The following is a 21,268-nucleotide window of genomic DNA, read 5'->3' on the forward strand; positions in this document are numbered from 1 at the left end:
CTGACTTCTCTCCACCATGTTCCCTGACTTCTGTCCACCATGTTCCCTGACTTCTGTCCACCATGTTCCCTGACTTCTCTCCACCATGTTCCCTGACTTCTCTCCACCATGTTCCCTGACTTCTGTCGACCATGTTCCCTGACTTCTGTCCACCATGTTCCCTGACTTCTCTCCACCATGTTCCCTGACTTCTGTCCACCATGTTCCCTGACTTCTGTCCACCATGTTCCCTGACTTCTCTCCACCATGTTCCCTGACTTCTGTCCACCATGTTCCCTGACTTCTCTCCACCATGTTCCCTGACTTCTGTCCACCATGTTCCCTGACTTCTCTCCACCATGTTCCCTGACTTCTGTCCACCATGTTCCCTGACTTCTCTCCACCATGTTCCCTAACTTCTCTCCACCATGTTTCCTGACTTCTCTCCACCATGTTCTCCGACTTCTGTCCATCATGTTCCCTGACTTCTCTCCACCATGTTCCCTGACTTCTCTCCACCATGTTCCCTGACTTCTGTCCACCATGTTCCCTGACTTCTGTCCACCATGTTCCCTGACTTCTCTCCACCATGTTCCCTGACTTCTCTCCACCATGTTCCCTGACTTCTGTCCACCATGTTCCCTGACTTCTGTCCACCATGTTCCCTGACTTCTCTCCACCATGTTCCCTGACTTCTCTCCACCATGTTCCCTGACTTCTGTCCACCATGTTCCCTGACTTCTGTCCACCATGTTCCCTGACTTCTCTCCACCATGTTCCCTGACTTCTCTCCACCATGTTCCCTGACTTCTCTCCACCATGTTCCCTGACTTCTCTCCACCATGTTCCCTGACTTCTCTCCACCATGTTCCCTGACTTCTCTCCACCATGTTCCCTGACTTCTGTCCACCATGTTCCCTGACTTCTGTCCACCATGTTCCCTGACTTCTGTCCACCATGTTCCCTGACTTCTCTCCACCATGTTCCCTGACTTCTCTCCACCATGTTCCCTGACTTCTGTCCACCATGTTCCCTGACTTCTGTCCACCATGTTCCCTGACTTCTCTCCACCATGTTCCCTGACTTCTCTCCACCATGTTCCCTGACTTCTGTCCACCATGTTCCCTGACTTCTGTCCACCATGTTCCCTGACTTCTCTCCACCATGTTCCCTGACTTCTCTCCACCATGTTCCCTGACTTCTGTCCACCATGTTCCCTGACTTCTGTCCACCATATTCCCTGACTTCTCTCCACCATGTTCCCTGACTTCTCTCCACCATGTTCCCTGACTTCTCTCCACCATGTTCCCTGACTTCTCTCCACCATGTTCCCTGACTTCTCTCCACCATGTTCCCTGACTTCTCTCCAACATGTTCCCTGACTTCTCTCCACCATGTTCCCTGACTTCTCTCCACCACGTTCTCAGAGAGAGAGTTTATAACTCATTATGAAACTCATATGATTACAAATTCCTGAAACAAATGACAAAACTGTGAAACTGTAAAATCTCCTGAAACTAATTCACAAAAGTACTATTTCTGTCATTTTATTTCACAGTTTGTTCATTTGTTTTGCACTCGTGGGTCACCAGAGGTGAGCAGGAAGTCTTAAGTAAGTTCACTTCAGGAGAAACGACAATGGCATCAAACGGCATTTTTGAAGTCAATCACTTATAATCGATCACATTTGAAGGCGGCGCACGTGGACCTGGCGTCGAACGATGAACTCGTCCTTGAATGAGTGAATCTCTCGACTGGCTGCCTCATGTTTCCATCTGTCAATCCATTAGAGCTGCACGGAGTCGACGTGGATCTCAGCCGGGACTGGAATCGCTCCCAGACCAACTGAGCAGAAAGTCCAGCGAGCGGCGAAACCTGACGTCAGGCGGCGTCGGTGTCGCGCTATCATCTGTCATCATTAAGTTACAGACGGATCCATATTCATGAGCCGTCGGCCGCCTCGGACTTAGCCTCGGCTAAATGCTCGGCTCTCACCTTCGCCGCAGCTCTCACTTCTGAGAACCTGATGCTTGACATCGCCATTAATTATTGCCGACGTGGCAAACACTCAGACCTCAGCAGGGTGGCCAGGAGCGACGCGAGATACCTTGATTGGATTCTTCAGCAGATTAAGCTGGATCGCTAATTAAAAGTGCTTGTGAACGGATGTTCAATCCGGCTGAGATCGGCTCACTTCTGACTCTTAATGATGCAACAGAGAACCACTGAAACTTTTCCCGTGAGGCTGGTGAGCCGCTGTGTTCGGAGAGGATTAGTAGTAAATGAAAATACTCTACTCTTGGAAGTGGAAGAAAGTTTGATCCTCAATGGAACGAATCTCAAAAGATTGATTTATTATCAAGGTTTTTATGAATACAGGCCGAGCATTAGACTCCTTTAAACCTCAAAGATCATCACATCAGATGTTGTCATATATATAGTGTGTATAATAAGATGGAACAAATTTATAAAAATAAAATAAACACATACGATCTACAAGAATACGCCGTGAAAACAGACAAAATTCCATAAAACATTAAACAACAAAGTATAAAACAAATCTTGGATCAAAGAGGTTCAGGAAAAACTGCTGAAAGACCCCCCTAGACTAACCACAAGAATTGACCTCTGGTGACCCCTGCCACCTGTTGAGTTCGAGACGCCTGGTCTAAAGTTATTGGAATATCAGAATGGTTTAATCATAGCCCTTTATCTGATGTAGAAGTCAAAATGAAACCCTGAAAAATATTATATCCTTTAGAGGCGCTTTCCTTGTGCAGTCACCTTGACCCAGAGGCCCAAAAAACAAATGTGTTTGTGGTATCCCTTGTGTTGTCTCTGGGTCAAGGTGAACGACCCCCCAGACTTCCATTAATATATATGCAGTGGTAGAGGTTGTTCACCTTGACCCAGAGACAACACAAGAGATAAGTAGGCCTGTCCTGCAGACTTCAGCAGACTGTGTGAAGGGTGGGTAACACCCCGTCAATGCGTAGGGCTTTGAATGAGAGGCAAGTGCATTAAAAGTCTTTAAGGGAGGGGAGAGTGGGTCAAAGAGAGGGCCTCAGTGAAGTGCACTCCCAGAAACTTGCTGCATCCCTGTTGATGTTCAGAGGAATCTACAACAATCCATGTGGTTTACTCCGTATCCAGGGAGAGAATGTTGTCCGTGCACCGCCTGACCAGACAGATACCTTCTCTCTTGGAGTCTGTCTCGTACATGTTACTGATGAAACCCACCACAGTCTTGTCATCTGAAGCTGCGCGTCCGTGTGCAGTCGAGCGTCAGCAGGGTCAAGAGGAGGGGGCTCAGAAGAGGGCCTTCAGAGCAGGACCGAGTATGTTATCTGGGCCCAGAGTTGTAGGTGCGTTGATCCTGCCTGGAGATCTCAACTGAGGAATCTAACTCTAGGTGTCTACGAGGGCGAAGGTGGTGAAACTCCTTGACATTCTATAGATAAGAGACTTAAGGTTTTCAAAAGGATTGTATGTATGAAGCTGTTTTGAGTTTTAGACTGTTCTGCTCTCAATCACGGAGGGATTAATGCACTACTAGTAAATAGTACAGTATTGAAAACACGCAGGAGTGTGTTTGTCTACTAGTAAGTACTGTTTGTCTGTGTTTGTCTTACGTGTCTATATATTTCAACTGTGTATTGTTTATGATTGTTAAAGTTCTTTGTGACCCTGGTCTGGAAACATCTTTACAAATAACTATTACTTACTTTCTACTATTCCTGTAAGCATTCAGTACGATCGCGAGTGTGTTGTTCTAAAATAAATCCGCTGGTTAAATTTAGACTTTAATTACGCCACTCCACGAGCGGAGCTCTGAGAGAGGAAACGGGGCTTTGAAGGTGATGCACGTGGGCAGTGAAGAGGCAGGAGAGGAAGCCGGTCATTCACCATGGTTACCCTCCTCCCTAAACTGCCATTGTCCTGCGGTCCTGATGAGACTCCTTCCCTCTCCACTCCGACGACCGGCTGCTCATTATGCTCTGAATTCATCCAAATTGCATCCTCCACGTTCTCGTCCCTTCATCTGAGGCAGTATCTTTTGGCTTCTGCCTCTTTATTAGGGTCTTTCATATGGACGTGTGAGTCGCTCGGCGGCTGCACTTCAAAGAAGAAGATGATGGATGCAGCGTCGATCCCTAATCACAGATAAAAACCCTGATTTTGATGTGCATACATCAGTCCTGGACCTCGTCCAAAGAGCTTTTTAAAAGGAAGCCGGGCTTTGAAATATTGAGTCTCTTCTCCCAGCGGCTGATAAAAACACATCAGAATCCTGTGTGAAAATATATATAATTATATATATATATATATATATATAAATATATATTTATACTGTATATGGTGAGGTTCTGAGGAGCCGGACCAATGCGAATAACACGACCAAAGAACAGAGGTAAAAAGAAAAAAATCCCTATAAAAGAGTTACCCATATACTATAAAATATATATTTGTATATATATGTCTGTGTGTCAAGGTCAACTAATGATAAACTCCAACTCTGGTGTCATGTAGTGAATGTTCTTCAAGACGCAGTAACTTCTCATCATGACCATGTTTTAAACTAATTACTTTATAAAGTTGCTCTGAAATCTGGACGAACGAGAGGTTACGAGAGTCCATTATGACGTAATAATGGCTTCACTCCTCCTCCAGCTGTAATCCCGCTTTGTTCATACAACGAGTCCCTTGGAGGTGGAGACTTCTGAGAATGAACAGCCTGAAGTCCTTTATTGTCACTTTCTATTTGGTCCAGACTTCAGGTCACAGTATGACAGCGAGGACTAGCATCCGAACGAGGAGCCGCAACAACGAGGTCTCCTCTGGATCAGACCCTGACAAGAGTCCTGATCCCTCGGACTAGATTGTGGTCTCGACACATCAAAGATGGACGACAACAAAGGTGTGCACGTGTTATTTAAAGCAGGTTTGTGCTCACTTTGATCAACAAGATTCATTTGCATGAATAATTGAGCATCTTATTGATGATGAAAACCAACTCAAACAAATATTCTAAAAAACAAACAATTATCTATTAATGGTGAAACTAAGAAACTCTTATAGCGCCCCCTAGCTCTTCTGTTTGCTCTTGATGTCAGAGTTGAACAGTTTTATTATAGTTATTATTCACTTGATTTAAATTTCCTGATGCGTACTTGTCATGAATTAGGACTCTCGCTGTTACTTCAACACTACTGTGGGTTGGAGATGGTAGTTACATTCATTTCCATCATGGCTGGAGTAATGAGAGACAAAGTCAAAATGTCCTAAACTTTCTCTAATTTAAAAAAAAAAAAAAAGTGAATTCAGTTTACTTGAACTTTTAATCTTTATTTTCCGCACTTGGATCCCAGGATCCAACACAATGTCCATTCAAACTTTTGATTGAAAATCTAATTACTAGTTCATATACATTTTCTTTCAACATTGAAACACCTTGTTTCTCTTTTTTGTCCGTGATATTTAAGTTTCTCTTCCATCACACAGAGGCCATGTGTTTATATTAAGTCGTCATATTCCAGCCACACTTAGAAACTGCAGAAGAATCAGATACAACATCAGGTTGATAACATAACGGTTAACCTGACAAGAGCCGCATTTTCAAATATCCAAGCGAACCGGAGAGCGGTAACCATAGCAACAGTAACTTAAAGTTTCACAGAAAGACGCACTAACACCTGGTGTGTCTACACACTCGGGATAATCCAGCAGATTAAGAAGGAGCGCTCGAGACAGTTTGCAAGGGAAAGTAGAGATGAAGATGCAAACCGAGGAGCAAAGGTAAACAAAGCAGGTCAGAGTCACAAACCCAACAACAAACATTTGTTTCTACGACCCTGAGGCTCGTGACCAGAACTGAGGAGAAGATACAGTCGAGATGATACAACACTGAACCCTAACAATGGCTCGTCGAAGCTCGTGGGTCGTCGCTATCAATAAAGTCTCAAAACTTTATTGACATCACTCACTAAATCACTCAAACATTTACATTTCTTTTTAATGTTTTTACAGTAACTTCCGTCTCAGCAAACCTTCTGATCCATTTTTTTATTCATAAAATCTTTCAATTCAAATCTATTTTAAGAAACTGATGTTGAACATGAACATGTTAGTTTGTTTGTTAGTCTGTTTTATAACTGGCTCACAATTCATGACGCCCACAATCAATTTCTTGTTTCTGAGAAGTTACACATTTACTTTTTTTAATAGACTTTCTGCCTCCAGGTTAAGCACGAGTCTCACGCACAACCGTATATGAGTTATTGTTATAACAAACTTAAACTTATGAAACAATTGGTGTTTCTCAAATCACATACTTCTCTTAGTATCATCAGGATAGTGTGCGTACTAACTAGTAACTAATTCTCCACAGATAGTATGTCTCAAACATTCTTCTCTTAGTATACTAGAAGTTAGTATCATCAGGATAGTGTACGTACTAACTAGTAACTAATCCTCCACAGATAGTATGTCTCAAACATACTTCTCTTAGTATACTAGAAGTTAGTATCATCAGGATAGTGTACGTACTAACTAGTAACTAATCCTCCACAGATAGTATGTCTCAAACATACTTCTCTTAGTATACTAGAAGTTAGTATCATCAGGATAGTGTACGTACTAACTAGTAACTAATCCTCCACAGATAGTATGTCTCAAACATTCTTCTCTTAGTATACTAGAAGTTAGTATCATCAGGATAGTGTACGTACTAACTAGTAACTAATTCTCCACAGATAGTATGTCTCAAACATACTTCTCTTAGTATACTAGAAGTTAGTATCATCAGGATAGTGTACATACTAACTAGTAACTAATCCTCCACAGATATTATGTCTCAAACATACTTCTCTTAGTATACTAGAAGTTAGTATCATCAGGATAGTGTGCGTACTAACTAGTAACTAATTCTCCACAGATAGTATGTCTCAAACATTCTTCTCTTAGTATACTAGAAGTTAGTATCATCAGGATAGTGTACGTACTAACTAGTAACTAATCCTCCACAGATAGTATGTCTCAAACATTCTTCTCTTAGTATACTAGAAGTTAGTATCATCAGGATAGTGTACGTACTAACTAGTAACTAATTCTCCACAGATAGTATGTCTCAAACATTCTTCTCTTAGTATACTAGAAGTTAGTATCATCAGGATAGTGTACGTACTAACTAGTAACTAATCCTCCACAGATAGTATGTCTCAAACATACTTCTCTTAGTATACTAGAAGTTAGTATCATCAGGATAGTGTACGTACTAACTAGTAACTAATTCTCCACAGATAGTATGTCTCAAACATTCTTCTCTTAGTATACTAGAAGTTAGTATCATCAGGATAGTGTACGTACTAACTAGTAACTAATCCTCCACAGATAGTATGTCTCAAACATACTTCTCTTAGTATACTAGAAGTTAGTATCATCAGGATAGTGTACGTACTAACTAGTAACTAATCCTCCACAGATAGTATGTCTCAAACATACTTCTCTTAGTATACTAGAAGTTAGTATCATCAGGATAGTGTACGTACTAACTAGTAACTAATCCTCCACAGATAGTATGTCTCAAACATACTTCTCTTAGTATACTAGAAGTTAGAATCATCAGGATAGTGTACGTACTAACTAGTAACTAATCCTCCACAGATAGTATGTCTCAAACATACTTCTCTTAGTATACTAGAAGTTAGTATCATCAGGATAGTGTACGTACTAACTAGTAACTAATCCTCCACAGATAGTATGTCTCAAACATCCTTTCTTAGTATACTAGAAGTTAGTATCATCAGGATAGTGTACGTACTAACTAGTAACTAATCCTCCACAGATAGTTTGTCTCAAACATACTTCTCTTAGTATACTAGAAGTTAGTATGCATCAGGATAGTGTACGTACTAACTAGTAACTAATCCTCCACAGATAGTATGTCTCAAACATACTTCTCTTAGTATACTAGAAGTTAGTATCATCAGGATAGTGTACGTACTAACTAGTAACTAATCCTCCACAGATAGTATATCTCAAACATACTTCTCTTAGTATACTAGAAGTTAGTATCATCAGGATAGTGTACGTACTAACTAGTAACTAATTCTCCACAGATAGTATGTCTCAAACATACTTCTCTTAGTATACTAGAAGTTAGTATCATCAGGATAGTGTACGTACTAACTAGTAACTAATTCTCCACAGATAGTATATCTCAAACATACTTCTCTTAGTATACTAGAAGTTAGTATCATCAGGATAGTGTACGTACTAACTAGTAACTAATCCTCCACAGATAGTATGTCTCAAACATACTTCTCTTAGTATACTAGAAGTTAATATGCATCAGGATAGTGTACCTACTAACTAGTAACTAATTCTCCACAGATAGTATGTCTCAAACATACTTCTCTTAGTATACTAGAAGTTAGTATCATCAGGATAGTGTACGTACTAACTAGTAACTAATCCTCCACAGATAGTATGTCTCAAACATACTTCTCTTAGTATACTAGAAGTTAGTATCATCAGGATAGTGTACGTACTAACTAGTAACTAATCCTCCACAGATAGTATGTCTCAAACATACTTCTCTTAGTATACTAGAAGTTAGTATCATCAGGATAGTGTACGTACTAACTAGTAACTAATCCTCCACAGATAGTATGTCTCAAACATACTTCTCTTAGTATACTAGAAGTTAGTATCATCAGGATAGTGTACGTACTAACTAGTAACTAATCCTCCACAGATAGTATGTCTCAAACATACTTCTCTTAGTATACTAGAAGTTAATATGCATCAGGATAGTGTACCTACTAACTAGTAACTAATTCTCCACAGATAGTATGTCTCAAACATACTTCTCTTAGTATACTAGAAGTTAGTATGCATCAGGATAGTGTACCTACTAACTAGTAACTAATCCTCCACAGATAGTATGTCTCAAACATACTTCTCTTAGTATACTAGAAGTTAGTATGCATCAGGATAGTGTACGTACTAACTAGTAACTAATCCTCCACAGATAGTATGTCTCAAACATACTACTCTTAGTATACTAGAAGTTAGTATGCATCAGGATAGTGTACCTACTAACTAGTAACTAATTCTCCACAGATAGTATGTCTCAAACATACTTCTCTTAGTATACTAGAAGTTAGTATGCATCAGGATAGTGTACCTACTAACTAGTAACTAATTCTCCACAGATAGTATGTCTCAAACATACTTCTCTTAGTATACTAGAAGTTAGTATGCATCAGGATAGTGTACCTACTAACTAGTAACTAATTCTCCACAGATAGTATGTCTCAAACATACTTCTCTTAGTATACTAGAAGTTAGTATGCATCAGGATAGTGTACCTACTAACTAGTAACTAATCCTCCACAGATAGTATGTCTCAAACATACTTCTCTTAATATACTAGAAGTTAGTATGCATCAGGATAGTGTACGTACTAACTAGTAACTAATCCTCCACAGATAGTATGTCTCAAACATACTTCTCTTAGTATACTAGAAGTTAGTATCATCAGGATAGTGTACGTACTAACTAGTAACTAATCCTCCACAGATAGTATGTCTCAAACATACTTCTCTTAGTATACTAGAAGTTAGTATGCATCAGGATAGTGTACGTACTAACTAGTAACTAATCCTCCACAGATCAAATCAAACTCTGCTGCTACACACAAACAGGAAATGACGCAACAGCTTCTTCTTCTACTACTATTTAACAATGATTTCAACCAGCTGTAGGAACACTATCGCCACCTGCTGGCAGCACGTTTGGTTTCAAGAAATATGAGAAATATTGACGATATATTTACGCCGGTATCAGCAGTGAAGACGTGTCGTCCTCGTACTGCTGCTGGAAATACACCTGTAAGTATATATATATATATATATACAGTATATATATATATATATACAGTATATATATATATATATATATACTGTATATATATATAGAGAGAGCGAGCGAGCGAGAGAGAGAGAGAGAGATATGACGTTACTTCCGTTCACAACGTCAACGTCACTAAGATGGAGTCGTTTAGGGTAAAAAGTGTCCATCGATCCAAACTCAGTTTTGTGGGCGTTTTAGTGACAATAAGCACTTCATTTATAAGTTTAAGTACGCAAGTATGCGATTTGAGACACAGCTTTGGTGTGTCTCACATCGTGCACATTGCACTTACACATAATATTTTGAGTACACAAGTGCGTTCACACTGAGCGGTGTGCGAATATGTAATACACACTCAATTTGTGCACTCAAACAACCAGACAATTGAGTATGGATCTTTTTCACCCTCAACGTCCTCAATCTTAGTGACGTAGATGAAGCTAAACTGAAGCTAAACTGAAGCTAAACTGAAGCTAAACTGAAGCTAAACTGAAGCTAAACTGAAGCTAAACTGAAGCTAAACTGAAGCTAAACTGAAGCTAAACTGAAGCTACGTCACTGACGACGCGTCTTCGGAGCAGTGTGTAGCAGCAGAGTTTGATTTGAGACAGTACTACCCTTTTAAAAGTAAGTGCACTGTCTTACAGTGTACTGCGAAGCACTTGAAGAAGTGCGCGTCCTTGATTCAATATGATCCAGTTTATTTTAGTTTCCAGCTCCATTCGCACGTCCACTAGACTGAAGACGGACTTAGCCTTTGACCTCAATGACATCTATGAAGGGGCCGGGGTCAGGGGGAAAAAAGGTTTAATCCGGGGGTCTCGACCTTGACCGGGGGCCTGAGGTAGAGTCTTAAATTATTTCTATAGTTGTGGTCTTTGTACAAAGATGGAGGGCCACAGATTACCCTCGTGCTACAACAATAACGCCCTTGTTCAAACCCTGGGGGAGCGGCTGCATTTCTACCAACATTTACATGTTTGTTTTTTCAGAAAACAATTTCTTCCCCACAGATCTGAGACTGAAAGGTTTACCATCAGAGGAAACGACCACCTTGTGTTGGACTCGCTCACTTCTCCGCCCCGGGCTGGACCTCCATTACCTGTTCGTCAGCGGCCTGACATTTCCAGGTGTAACGACGTATGAAAGAGATGCAGCAGCTGAGTGTCGGTCTGAACAAACTTCATGTTAGCTTGAATGAATGCAAACATTTTAGATCTTATGGATGGATGGATGGATGGATGGATGGATGTACGAATGGATGGACGGATGGATGGATGGATGTGTGGATAGATAAATGGATGTACGAATGGATAGACGGATGGATGGATGGATGGATGGATGGATGGATGGATGGATGGATGGATGGATGGATGGATGGATGGATGGATGGATGGATGGATGGATGGATGGATGGATGGATGGATGGATGGATGGATGGATGGATGGATGGATGGATGGATGGATGGATGTACGAATGGATGGACGTATGGATGGATGGATGGATGGATGTGTGGATAGATGGATGGATGGACGGATGGATGGATGGATGGATGGATGGATGGATGGATGGATGGATGGATGGATGGATGGATGGATGGATGGATGGATGGATGGATGGATGGATGGATGGATGGATGGATGGATGGATGGATGGATGGATGGATGGATGGATGGATGGATGGATGGATGGATGGATGGATGGATGGATTGATGGATTTATGGATGGATGGATGTGTGGATGGATGGATGGATGGATGGATGGATGGATGGATGGATGGATGGATGGATGGATGGATGGATGGATGGATGGATGGATGGATGGATGGATGGATGGATGGATGGATGGATGGATGGATGGATGGATGGATTGATGGATTGATGGATGGATGGATGTGTGGATGGATGGATGGATGGATGGATGGATGGATGGATGGATGGATGGATGGATGGATGGATGGATGGATGGATGGATGGATGGATGGATGGATGGATGGATGGATGGATGGATGGATGGATGGATGGATGGATGGATGGATGGATGGATGGATGGATGGATGGATGGATTGATGGATTTATGGATGGATGGATGTGTGGATGGATGGATGGATGGATGGATGGATGGATGGATGGATGGATGGATGGATGGATGGATGGATGGATGGATGGATGGATGGATGGATGGATGGATGGATGGATGGATGGATGGATGGATGGATTGATGGATTGATGGATGGATGGATGTGTGGATGGATGGATGGATGGATGGATGGATGGATGGATGGATGGATGGATGGATGGATGGATGGATGGATGGATGGATGGATGGATGGATGGATGGATGGATGGATGGATGGATGGATGGATGGATGGATGGATGGAAGGAAGGATGGATGTAAGGAACGGACGGATGGATGGATGGATGGATGGATGGATGGATGGATGGATGGATGGATGGATGGATGGATGGATGGATGGATGGATGGATGGATGGATGGATGGATGGATGGATGGATGGATGGATGGATGGATGGATGGATGGATGGATGGATGGATGGATGGATGGATGGATGGATGGATGGATGGATGGATGGATGGATGGATGGATGGATGGATGATGGATGGATGGATGGATGGATTAAATTCTTCCTTCAAGCTTGTCTAACGAGTCTCATGTTCAGGGCTTCGTTCTGCAGAAAACTCAGGATTCTGCAGCATGTTTTGATGCACCAGGTGTATGAAGTGATTCGGAAAGACGTCTCCGGCAGAAATCCCTGCTTCTGCTGCTCTCAGCATGAAGCCGCTCACGCGATCCAACCCCCCACCGACTCTCTCGGCAAAACAAATCCCCTGCTGGACTAAACTCTCAGACCTGCTGTGGCTTAGTGACGTAATCCCAGACGGGATCTGGTCACCTCTGCGTGTACCTGGCCAGACGCGAGAGCTAATGGAGCATCTAATCATGCGTCTGCACGAGGTGACCCCGGGGCCAGGTGTGAGGTCCAGTCGACGCGGGCCTACCTCCAGGACCAGCCACAGCTGGTCGCCGCACTTCACGTCCTTCTTGTAGTACATGCCGTAGAACTTGACCACGTTGGAGTGATCCGAGAGCGCCTTGAGGATGTTGTACTCCGCCTCGATCTCCTCGTCGATGTCCTGCCGGAGAAGATGTCGCCGTTATATCTTTGTGTTCAGGGTCAGGGTCAAGGTGAACGAGGGCCTCCGGGTCACCTTGACCCTAATTTAATGAGTAATTTTGACTGTATTTTAACAGTTCAGACAGTAAACGCGACGACTCTAAACACATTTTCAGTTTCATAAGTTGAAACAATTTTTGTTAAGTTTGACAAAGTTTCTTTCTTAGTGTAATTTCAACCTTAAAAAAGACTTCATGTATGATGAGTGATGCTTAAACATATCATAAATATGATATCAAATATAACCAGTTTCTAACTTGATTAACACTTAAACTGCAAACTTGCTTTCAAAGATTGATCTCTTATCTGGCTCCCTCTCAGTGAACTCAGTGAATTTTTTTTATTTTTTATACCCAATTCAGGTTTCTGGTATAGAAGTGTACGTGTGCGACCACACTTCGAATATATGAATATGAATCATTTTTCACCATTAAAATCAGACTTTGAATTAAAATATAAATATATATTATATATAAAAATAATCATATTTCAATCACTGCTTTGCCATTTCATTTTTTTGAATGCAGAAATACTTTCAGTGTTAAGTTTAACGTGAAAAAATACTATAAAAGAATATATTCAGTGTAAACCATTAGATGTTTAAATTCAAATTAAATCAAAATTAAATGATTAAACTCAGTATAAGAAATTTGGCGTAAAATCCCCGATGTTATGCTTTGATGTCACGCAAAGGTCACAGGAAGTAGAAGAATGAAGGGTTGATTTAAAGAGAAATATTACAATTAAAAACTTGTCAAAGCAACTGATTTATGGTTTTCAAACAAAAGTAACAAACATCAAACTTCGCTGGAGGAACTAGTGACATCAAAATTGACGTGTAGTCGAAGCTTATAAGCGAGTTCAATGATCTTTCTTTCGCAGTTGTGCTATATGACCACTAGGGGGGGGTTTGTCTCCATCAAGCACCTTCTAATCACATCAAAACAAAGCCTTTCCAGTAGCTATCGAAACAAAAATCTGTTCTTTTAGACCCACTTTAAATGGGTACTATATTATTGCCAGTGGTGTGTCCAGGTACCAGCCTGAAGACCAAAAAAACAAGTCAGACATTATTAAGACATGGATTTAATCGATGCAAAAAGCTCCTTCATTAAAGCCGCACGTACTGGTCGTAGGTACTGGTCGTAGCGCGGAAACACACTTCTGAGGTGCGATCGTTGTCGTGCACAATGGCTGCAGCTAATGTTCTCTTCAGAGGAGAGAAAATATCTGACAACATCATCGATCGAGCTCGAGCCAATTTCAGCCGACAAAAGGACAGCGCTCGTCGATGGAGGGAAGAAGCAGCCATTGTTGCCGAGGATCGGTTCAGTCGGTCGCAGCGACGCTCGGCTGCACCAGCAGGAACAGAATGTACCTTCGCGTCACACGGCCATCGCTTCAGGCCACGTTTAGCTCGACGCGCTACCTTGTGCTCGTGCCAAATGTGTTCTGGCTCGACGGCAGTCTTGTAATAAGTGGAGTAAAAGGACTCGGCATAATGAGCGACACTGAGAATGAATTCATTAGAGGCAATTTGCTGCAACAACTTTGCTGTCGGGCGCAGGTGGAAGCGCTTCTGATTAAGTGCATCACGTAATGGACGTCGTCGCCGCTGCCGGAGAAGACGTAACGATTGACTAAACTTAACAACAGAGAAGGTGCTTTTACGAGGACATGGTGTCACGATGTTTGATTTTAGGAAGATATTTTTAGTATCTTTCCAGGACATTTACCGTCAGTCAAGAACAGACTCCTGTGGGGAAACTGGTGAGATAATAATAAAGTAATATTATGACTTGATTAACGTGGAAAACTAAATTTTTCCTGATTTCTTATCAGGGATAATTGGTCTGATTATGTTCAGATCTAGCTTTTCGAAAAAAAAGAAAGAAAGATCTGTTAATGTGTGGAAGTATTGATGTGGGAGGAATGGAGAGCTAGAAGGATGTGTGTGTGAAGACAAACGGATGGATGGATGGAGGGATGTGAAACTGGATAGATGGATAAAGGGATGGATGGATGGATGTGTGGATAGATGGATGGATGGATGGATGGATGGATGGATGGATGGATGGATGGATGGATGGATGGATGGATGGATGGATGGATGGATGGATGGATGGATGGATGGATGGATGGATGGATGGATGGATGGATGGATGGATGGATGGATGGATGGATGGATGGATGGATGGATGGATGGATGGATGGATGGATGGATGGATGGATGGATGGATGGATGGATGGATGGATGGATGGAATGGATGGATGGATGTGAAAATGGATAGATGGGTAAAGGGATGGATGGATGGATGTGAGGATAGATGGTGGATGGATGGATGGATGGATGGATGGATGTGACAATGGATGGATGGATAAATGGATGGATGGATAAAGGGATGAATGGATGGATGGATGGATGGATGGATGGATGGATGGATGGATGGATGGATGGATGGATGGATGGATGGATGGATGGATGGATGGATGGATGGATGGATGGATGGATGGATGGATGGATGGATGGATGTGACAATGGATGGATGGATAAATGGATGGATGGATAAAGGGATGAATGGATGGATGGATGGATGGATGGATGGATGGATGGATGGATGGATGGATGGATGGATGGATGGAATGGATGGATGGATGTGACAATGGATGGATGTGAAAATGGATAGATGGGTAAAGGGATGGATGGATGGATGTGAGGATAGATGGTGGATGGATGGATGGATGGATGGATGGATGGATGTGACAATGGATGGATGGATAAATGGATGGATGGATAAAGGGATGAATGGATGGATGGATGGATGGATGGATGGATGGATGGATGGATGGATGGATGGATGGATGGATGGATGGATGGATGGATGGATGGATGGATGGATGGATGGATGGATGGATGGATGGATGGATGGATGGATGGATGGATGGATGTGACAATGGATGGATGGATAAATGGATGGATGGATAAAGGGATGAATGGATGGATGGATGGATGGATGGATGGATGGATGGATGGATGGATGGATGGATGGATAGATGGATGGATGGATGGATGGATGGGTAAAGGGATGAATGGATGGATGCGTGGATAGATGGATGGATGGATGGATGGATGGATGGATGGATGGATGGATGGATGGAGGGACGAATGGATGGATGGATGAATGGATGGATGGATTGATGGATGGATGGATGGATGGATGGATGGATGGATGGATGGATGGATGGATGGATGGATGGATGGATGGATGGATGGATGGATGGATGGAGGGACGAATGGATGGATGGATGGAGGGACGAATGGATGGATGGATGGATGGATGGATGGATGGATGGAGGGACGAATGGATGGATGGATGAATGGATGGATGGATGGGTTGAGAGATGGACGGATGTGTGGATGATTGACAGATGTGTGACAGTGAAGTGGACTTGTGTGAGCTCACAACAGTTCAAAGGTCAAACTCACATGGATAGGGTCCAGAATCTTGACCGCGGCTTTACTTCCATCTTCCTTATTGAGCACTTTGTAGACTTTGCCGTACGTCCCTTTCCCGATGGTCTCGATGATTTCCCAGGCGTCCGTGGGATCCGGAAAGTTGTCGAAAACGATGGACTTCCCGGACTGTGGAAACATCTTCAGAAAGGATCTCCTGCACAAATCACAAGAGCAGATGAATCGACACGACCCTACAACTCAAGAGCCGTGACTCTGCAGGAATTTTACAGTTTTCCTTAACCTTAACTTACTTTAGGATGTAAGATTCATCAACATGTAACGCGGAAAATTGTGATTATGTTTCCCTTCACCTGGCGCAGGTAAACCAGAGAAACACTCAGCAAGTGCAAACCTCCTTCGAGCCACAAATGTCATCGACGTGTGATTTTTATTTTCTTATCACGTGATTTTAAACGTTTCTGAGCGTTCGTTTCTCTATAATATTAACACTTGCAATTCACTCTCTTTGTCGTCCACTGAAACAATGAATGGAGGTGGTTTGTGTCACATTCAAGTAATAGTTCGCCCAAAAACTTCACTCATTTTCTACTCTTGCTTTTGTCGACTAAGGGTTGGAAGTATTTTCAGAGTAACCTGTTCTTTTTGAAAATATAATAGTACAGTATGTTCATTTTATTGGTGTCCGGGACGAACATTCTCCTTAAAAACATCCAAATCCATCCATACTGCTCGTCCCTCTCGTAGTCTTGCAGTACTTCTGGTTTTTACACTGTTACTTTTTCAACATCGGCCCCAAACAAGCTTAAATTAAAGATGTTGCTTTATTGTTTTCTAGACAACAATTCTTCTCGTTGAGGCTTCGATACGAGAGGCACGTTACAGGTAAGAAGTGTGAAGGTGTTTGGATGTTTTAAACGTCTTTTGAGGAAGTTTTATACAATAAAATAAACATACTTTTTTGTCTATAAAGAACAAATGACTCGGTAGAAATCTGTTCTTAAGGTATTTTGACAAACAGCAACGATGGAGTTAAGGTCAGAACTAAAGGTTACCAGGCTGGCAGAACTTCTAAACCGTGAGTCGACGTCTAGTTACGGAGCTATTGATAGTCGCGGCAGTAATTGAATTAGTAGTAGTTGAGGTCGTAGAAGTATCAAGCTGGAGGGGAAAAGTTAGCAAGTATAGCATTAATCCAAGAACAGGAACATCGGCTCTTCCTACATCTAATGCAAAGATGATGACTTCTGTCCACGTAGAAGTTAAAACCTGATCATGTTTTCATGAATGAAACACTTTAAACTCAGCATTATTTCCATTGTTTGGACGACACAAGGGAACCTATCATTGGATACATGAGTGGAAAGGATTGGATCAAAACAAAGTAAAAATCTAAACCCACCTGCTTCTATAAATCCTTCAGCAGCAGCTTTGCAAATACAATCCAACAGCGACTCAAGAAACTAAACTTCCCTCCTTCGACCAAAAGTACACGAGTCATGTCGGTGGAAGTCAAGCAGGTCGGTGGTAAAGTTAGCATCGTAGGTACGCGACGCTAGCCTGGCCTGACCGTGAGACCACAGAGGAGGAGCTCGAGCTAATCTCATGGGAAACTCTCCGGCCGCACATGCTTCCACCAGGATGAAGGTGCGCCGGGATTAGCAGGAATTAGCATCTGCTGCTGTTTGAGCCTTTCCTCATATAGAAGCCCATTCATGCTGCGAAGAAATCTGGTTAGCGGCTCCGCTGAGTACGCTGCTCTTTGTTGGACCGAGACGAAGAATCAAGATGTTTCGGATCTTAAGACCAAGATTAATATGAATATGAATGACCCAAAGTACTCAGATGATGATAAGTACTTTGGAGTCAGTAGATCATCAAACACAGAGATGTTTCTTGAAGGAGTCAGTAGATCATCAAACACAGATGTTTCTTGAAGGAGTCAGTAGATCATCAAACACAGATGTTTCTTGAAGGAGTCAGTAGATCATCAAACACAGAGATGTTTCTTGAAGGAGTCAGTAGATCATCAAACACAGAGATGTTTCTTGAAGGAGTCAGTAGATCATCAAACACAGATGTTTCTTGAAGGAGTCAGTAGATCATCAAACACAGAGATGTTTCTTGAAGGAGTCAGTAGATCATCAAACACAGATGTTTCTTGAAGGAGTCAGTAGATCATCAAACACAGATGTTTCTTGAAGGAGTCAGTAGATCATCAAACACAGAGATGTTTCTTGAAGGAGTCAGTAGATCATCAAACACAGATGTTTCTTGAAGGAGTCAGTAGATCATCAAACACAGATGTTTCTTGAAGGAGTCAGTAGATCATCAAACACAGATGTTTCTTGAAGGAGTCAGTAGATCATCAAACACAGATGTTTCTTGAAGGAGTCAGTAGATCATCAAACACAGATGTTTCTTGAAGGAGTCAGTAGATCATCAAACACAGAGATGTTTCTTGAAGGAGTCAGTAGATCATCAAACACACATGTTTCTTGAAGGAGTCAGTAGATCATCAAACACAGAGATGTTTCTTGAAGGAGTCAGTAGATCATCCAACACAGATGTTTCTTGAAGGAGTCAGTAGATCATCAAACACAGATGTTTCTTGAAGGAGTCAGCAGATCATCAAACACAGATGTTTCTTGAAGGAGTCAGTAGATCATCAAACACAGAGATGGTTCCAAAGCTTATGAGCAACAGTCTGGAAGGATTTCTCTCCTCTGGTCCGGAAGTTCAGGAACCATCAGTAGATTCTGATCCACAGACCTCAGAGCCCGAGCTGGGGTGTAAGTCTGGATCAGATCATTGATGGAAGGTCTGACCATGAATAGATCTGAAAGTAAGAACCAGTGAAGAACACCTCTAATGTTGAAGACCACTGAGAAGTGTTTGCTTCATTTGAGTGAAAACAAAATGTTTCGTTCAAACAGAACCATCTTGACGAGTCGCCTTAAAGAATATCAAAGTACAAAAAACGAGACATTACCACGCCAGATTGGAGATCCAACCCTCGCAAACGTCACCGTCGAATCAGAATCGACGTCCGAAACACTGACCCACGTGTCGGCGAGTGCAGCCATGTTGTCTCGCCGTGTGCCGTCCGAGCGAGCCGCCCTCGCCTCAATAATGCATGGCGGCGACACAGGAGCACGAGGGTGAAACTGGAGTGTTGGCACCGGACACCCTCGACCGCAGACACACTGCAGGTGAAACAACCACTAAGTGGAGCTTTGTGTGTTTACTTGTGCGTGCATTATCTGAGATTGTCGGTCCCAGAGAGTTCGCTTGTGCGGCTGAGGCGTAACAAACCGACCGACCATCGGCTGAAAAAACCAAGAGTTACAAGAAAAAACAAAACGACTACGACAAGAGTCAGTAGTTGAAGCGATTGTGTGGATGACAAGAAAATATGAGCAGCAATAGAAGAAGAAGTGAAGAAGTTAAACCGTGAGAAGCTGCACTCCTGAACAAGTGTTCGTAGAAAATTTTAAAATAAAAAGAGAGTAAAATAGTGATTGACGGGTCATCCTTAATGAAACGTAATAAGTTCACATGTAAAACGGAATGGATTTAAAAAGATACAAAATTCTTCAACGTCAGAAAATGATTTTAATCGACAAATTGAAAAATCCTAACTTGTAAAAATGAACAAAACACATATTGCTTCAAATAATCTTTAGAAATAATATTGATTTCATTTTTTATGCCCTTAATAATGTTATATTATAAACTATATGTTTTGACCACAAAAAAACATAACACCCTGTTAGGCTTAAATGTTCTGACTCCTACAAAGAAACTGTTTCTTTAAGTGACAGCGCAGGAGCCAAGGTCTTAAGCAGACAAGTTCCTAACCAACTTTAATTTGGGTGCGAAGACAGTGTCTGTTAATCTTAAAGACGGGTTTTTACAACATAGATTAAAACTAATTGTTGTTCTTATTTATTTCTTGTTTTTCTACATGTGAATAAACGTATAATTAAAAAATATATTTTCTAACATGGCTGGTCTATAGTATAGTTCTATGAACTCTAAATACAACCGTAACACATTTTTTTGTTTGATTGTTTTTCTGAAGATTATAATCTTACATCTGAAAATCATTAATCAAATTAAAAAATATATAATTTCTCACATCGAACCGAGAACATTTTAATGACATTAAGTGTTTCGACACAAATGTATATATCAAATGTTGTAAATATTAAATTAGGGATCGAGGTGAGACTTTATTTTGTATTTTACGGCCAAACGTCTCTAATATTTTATGTCTTTAACAAGTTTTTCACAGACTGTTGATTTTTCTTCTATGACATGTTGTTGTAAAGACTTTTGATGAGTTGTGGAAGAAACACTGAGCAAGATAATAACTAAATGAAATACACACCATATAACAACACACTGATGGTACTGTCAGTAGTTATTAGTAGTATTAGTAGTATTAGTAGTAGTATCAGAGGGAGGATGTAAATACCTCAACATTAGACGACAGGGTCAGATTAAGAAACAGTGACTAAGATGAACTTCAAGAGTCGACAGATCAATCAAACCAGCTCGACGACTGACTCTCAGGTACAAGTACAGACCATAATAATCGGGTTATTCACTGACCTTTGGAGACTCATGAAACGAGAAGAAACCGGAGCAAATAAAGCTCATGCACTGACACTTCAGGGACGATCCTGCGGCTTGAAGA

General features: G+C 41.6%; 1 protein-coding gene across 1 annotated transcript in view; it reads right to left on the bottom strand.

The window, feature by feature from the left end:
- myo3a (myosin IIIA) overlaps window positions 1-16,759 on the bottom strand; it is a 94,560-nt gene extending 77,801 nt beyond the window's left edge. The window contains exons 1-2 of the mRNA XM_087788465.1: window positions 16,579-16,759; window positions 12,916-13,050 (exon numbers count right to left, since the gene is read on the bottom strand). Of these exons, the coding sequence (XP_087644591.1) occupies window positions 12,916-13,050; window positions 16,579-16,746 (303 nt within the window). The 5' untranslated portion in view covers window positions 16,747-16,759. The remainder of the gene's footprint in view (window positions 1-12,915; window positions 13,051-16,578) is intronic.
- Between the last annotated feature and the right edge of the window lie 4,509 nt (window positions 16,760-21,268).

The sequence above is a fragment of the Callionymus lyra genome, chromosome 4 (genome assembly GCF_982586985.1).
Source record: "Callionymus lyra chromosome 4, fCalLyr1.hap1.1, whole genome shotgun sequence".
NCBI lineage: Eukaryota > Metazoa > Chordata > Actinopteri > Syngnathiformes > Callionymidae > Callionymus > Callionymus lyra.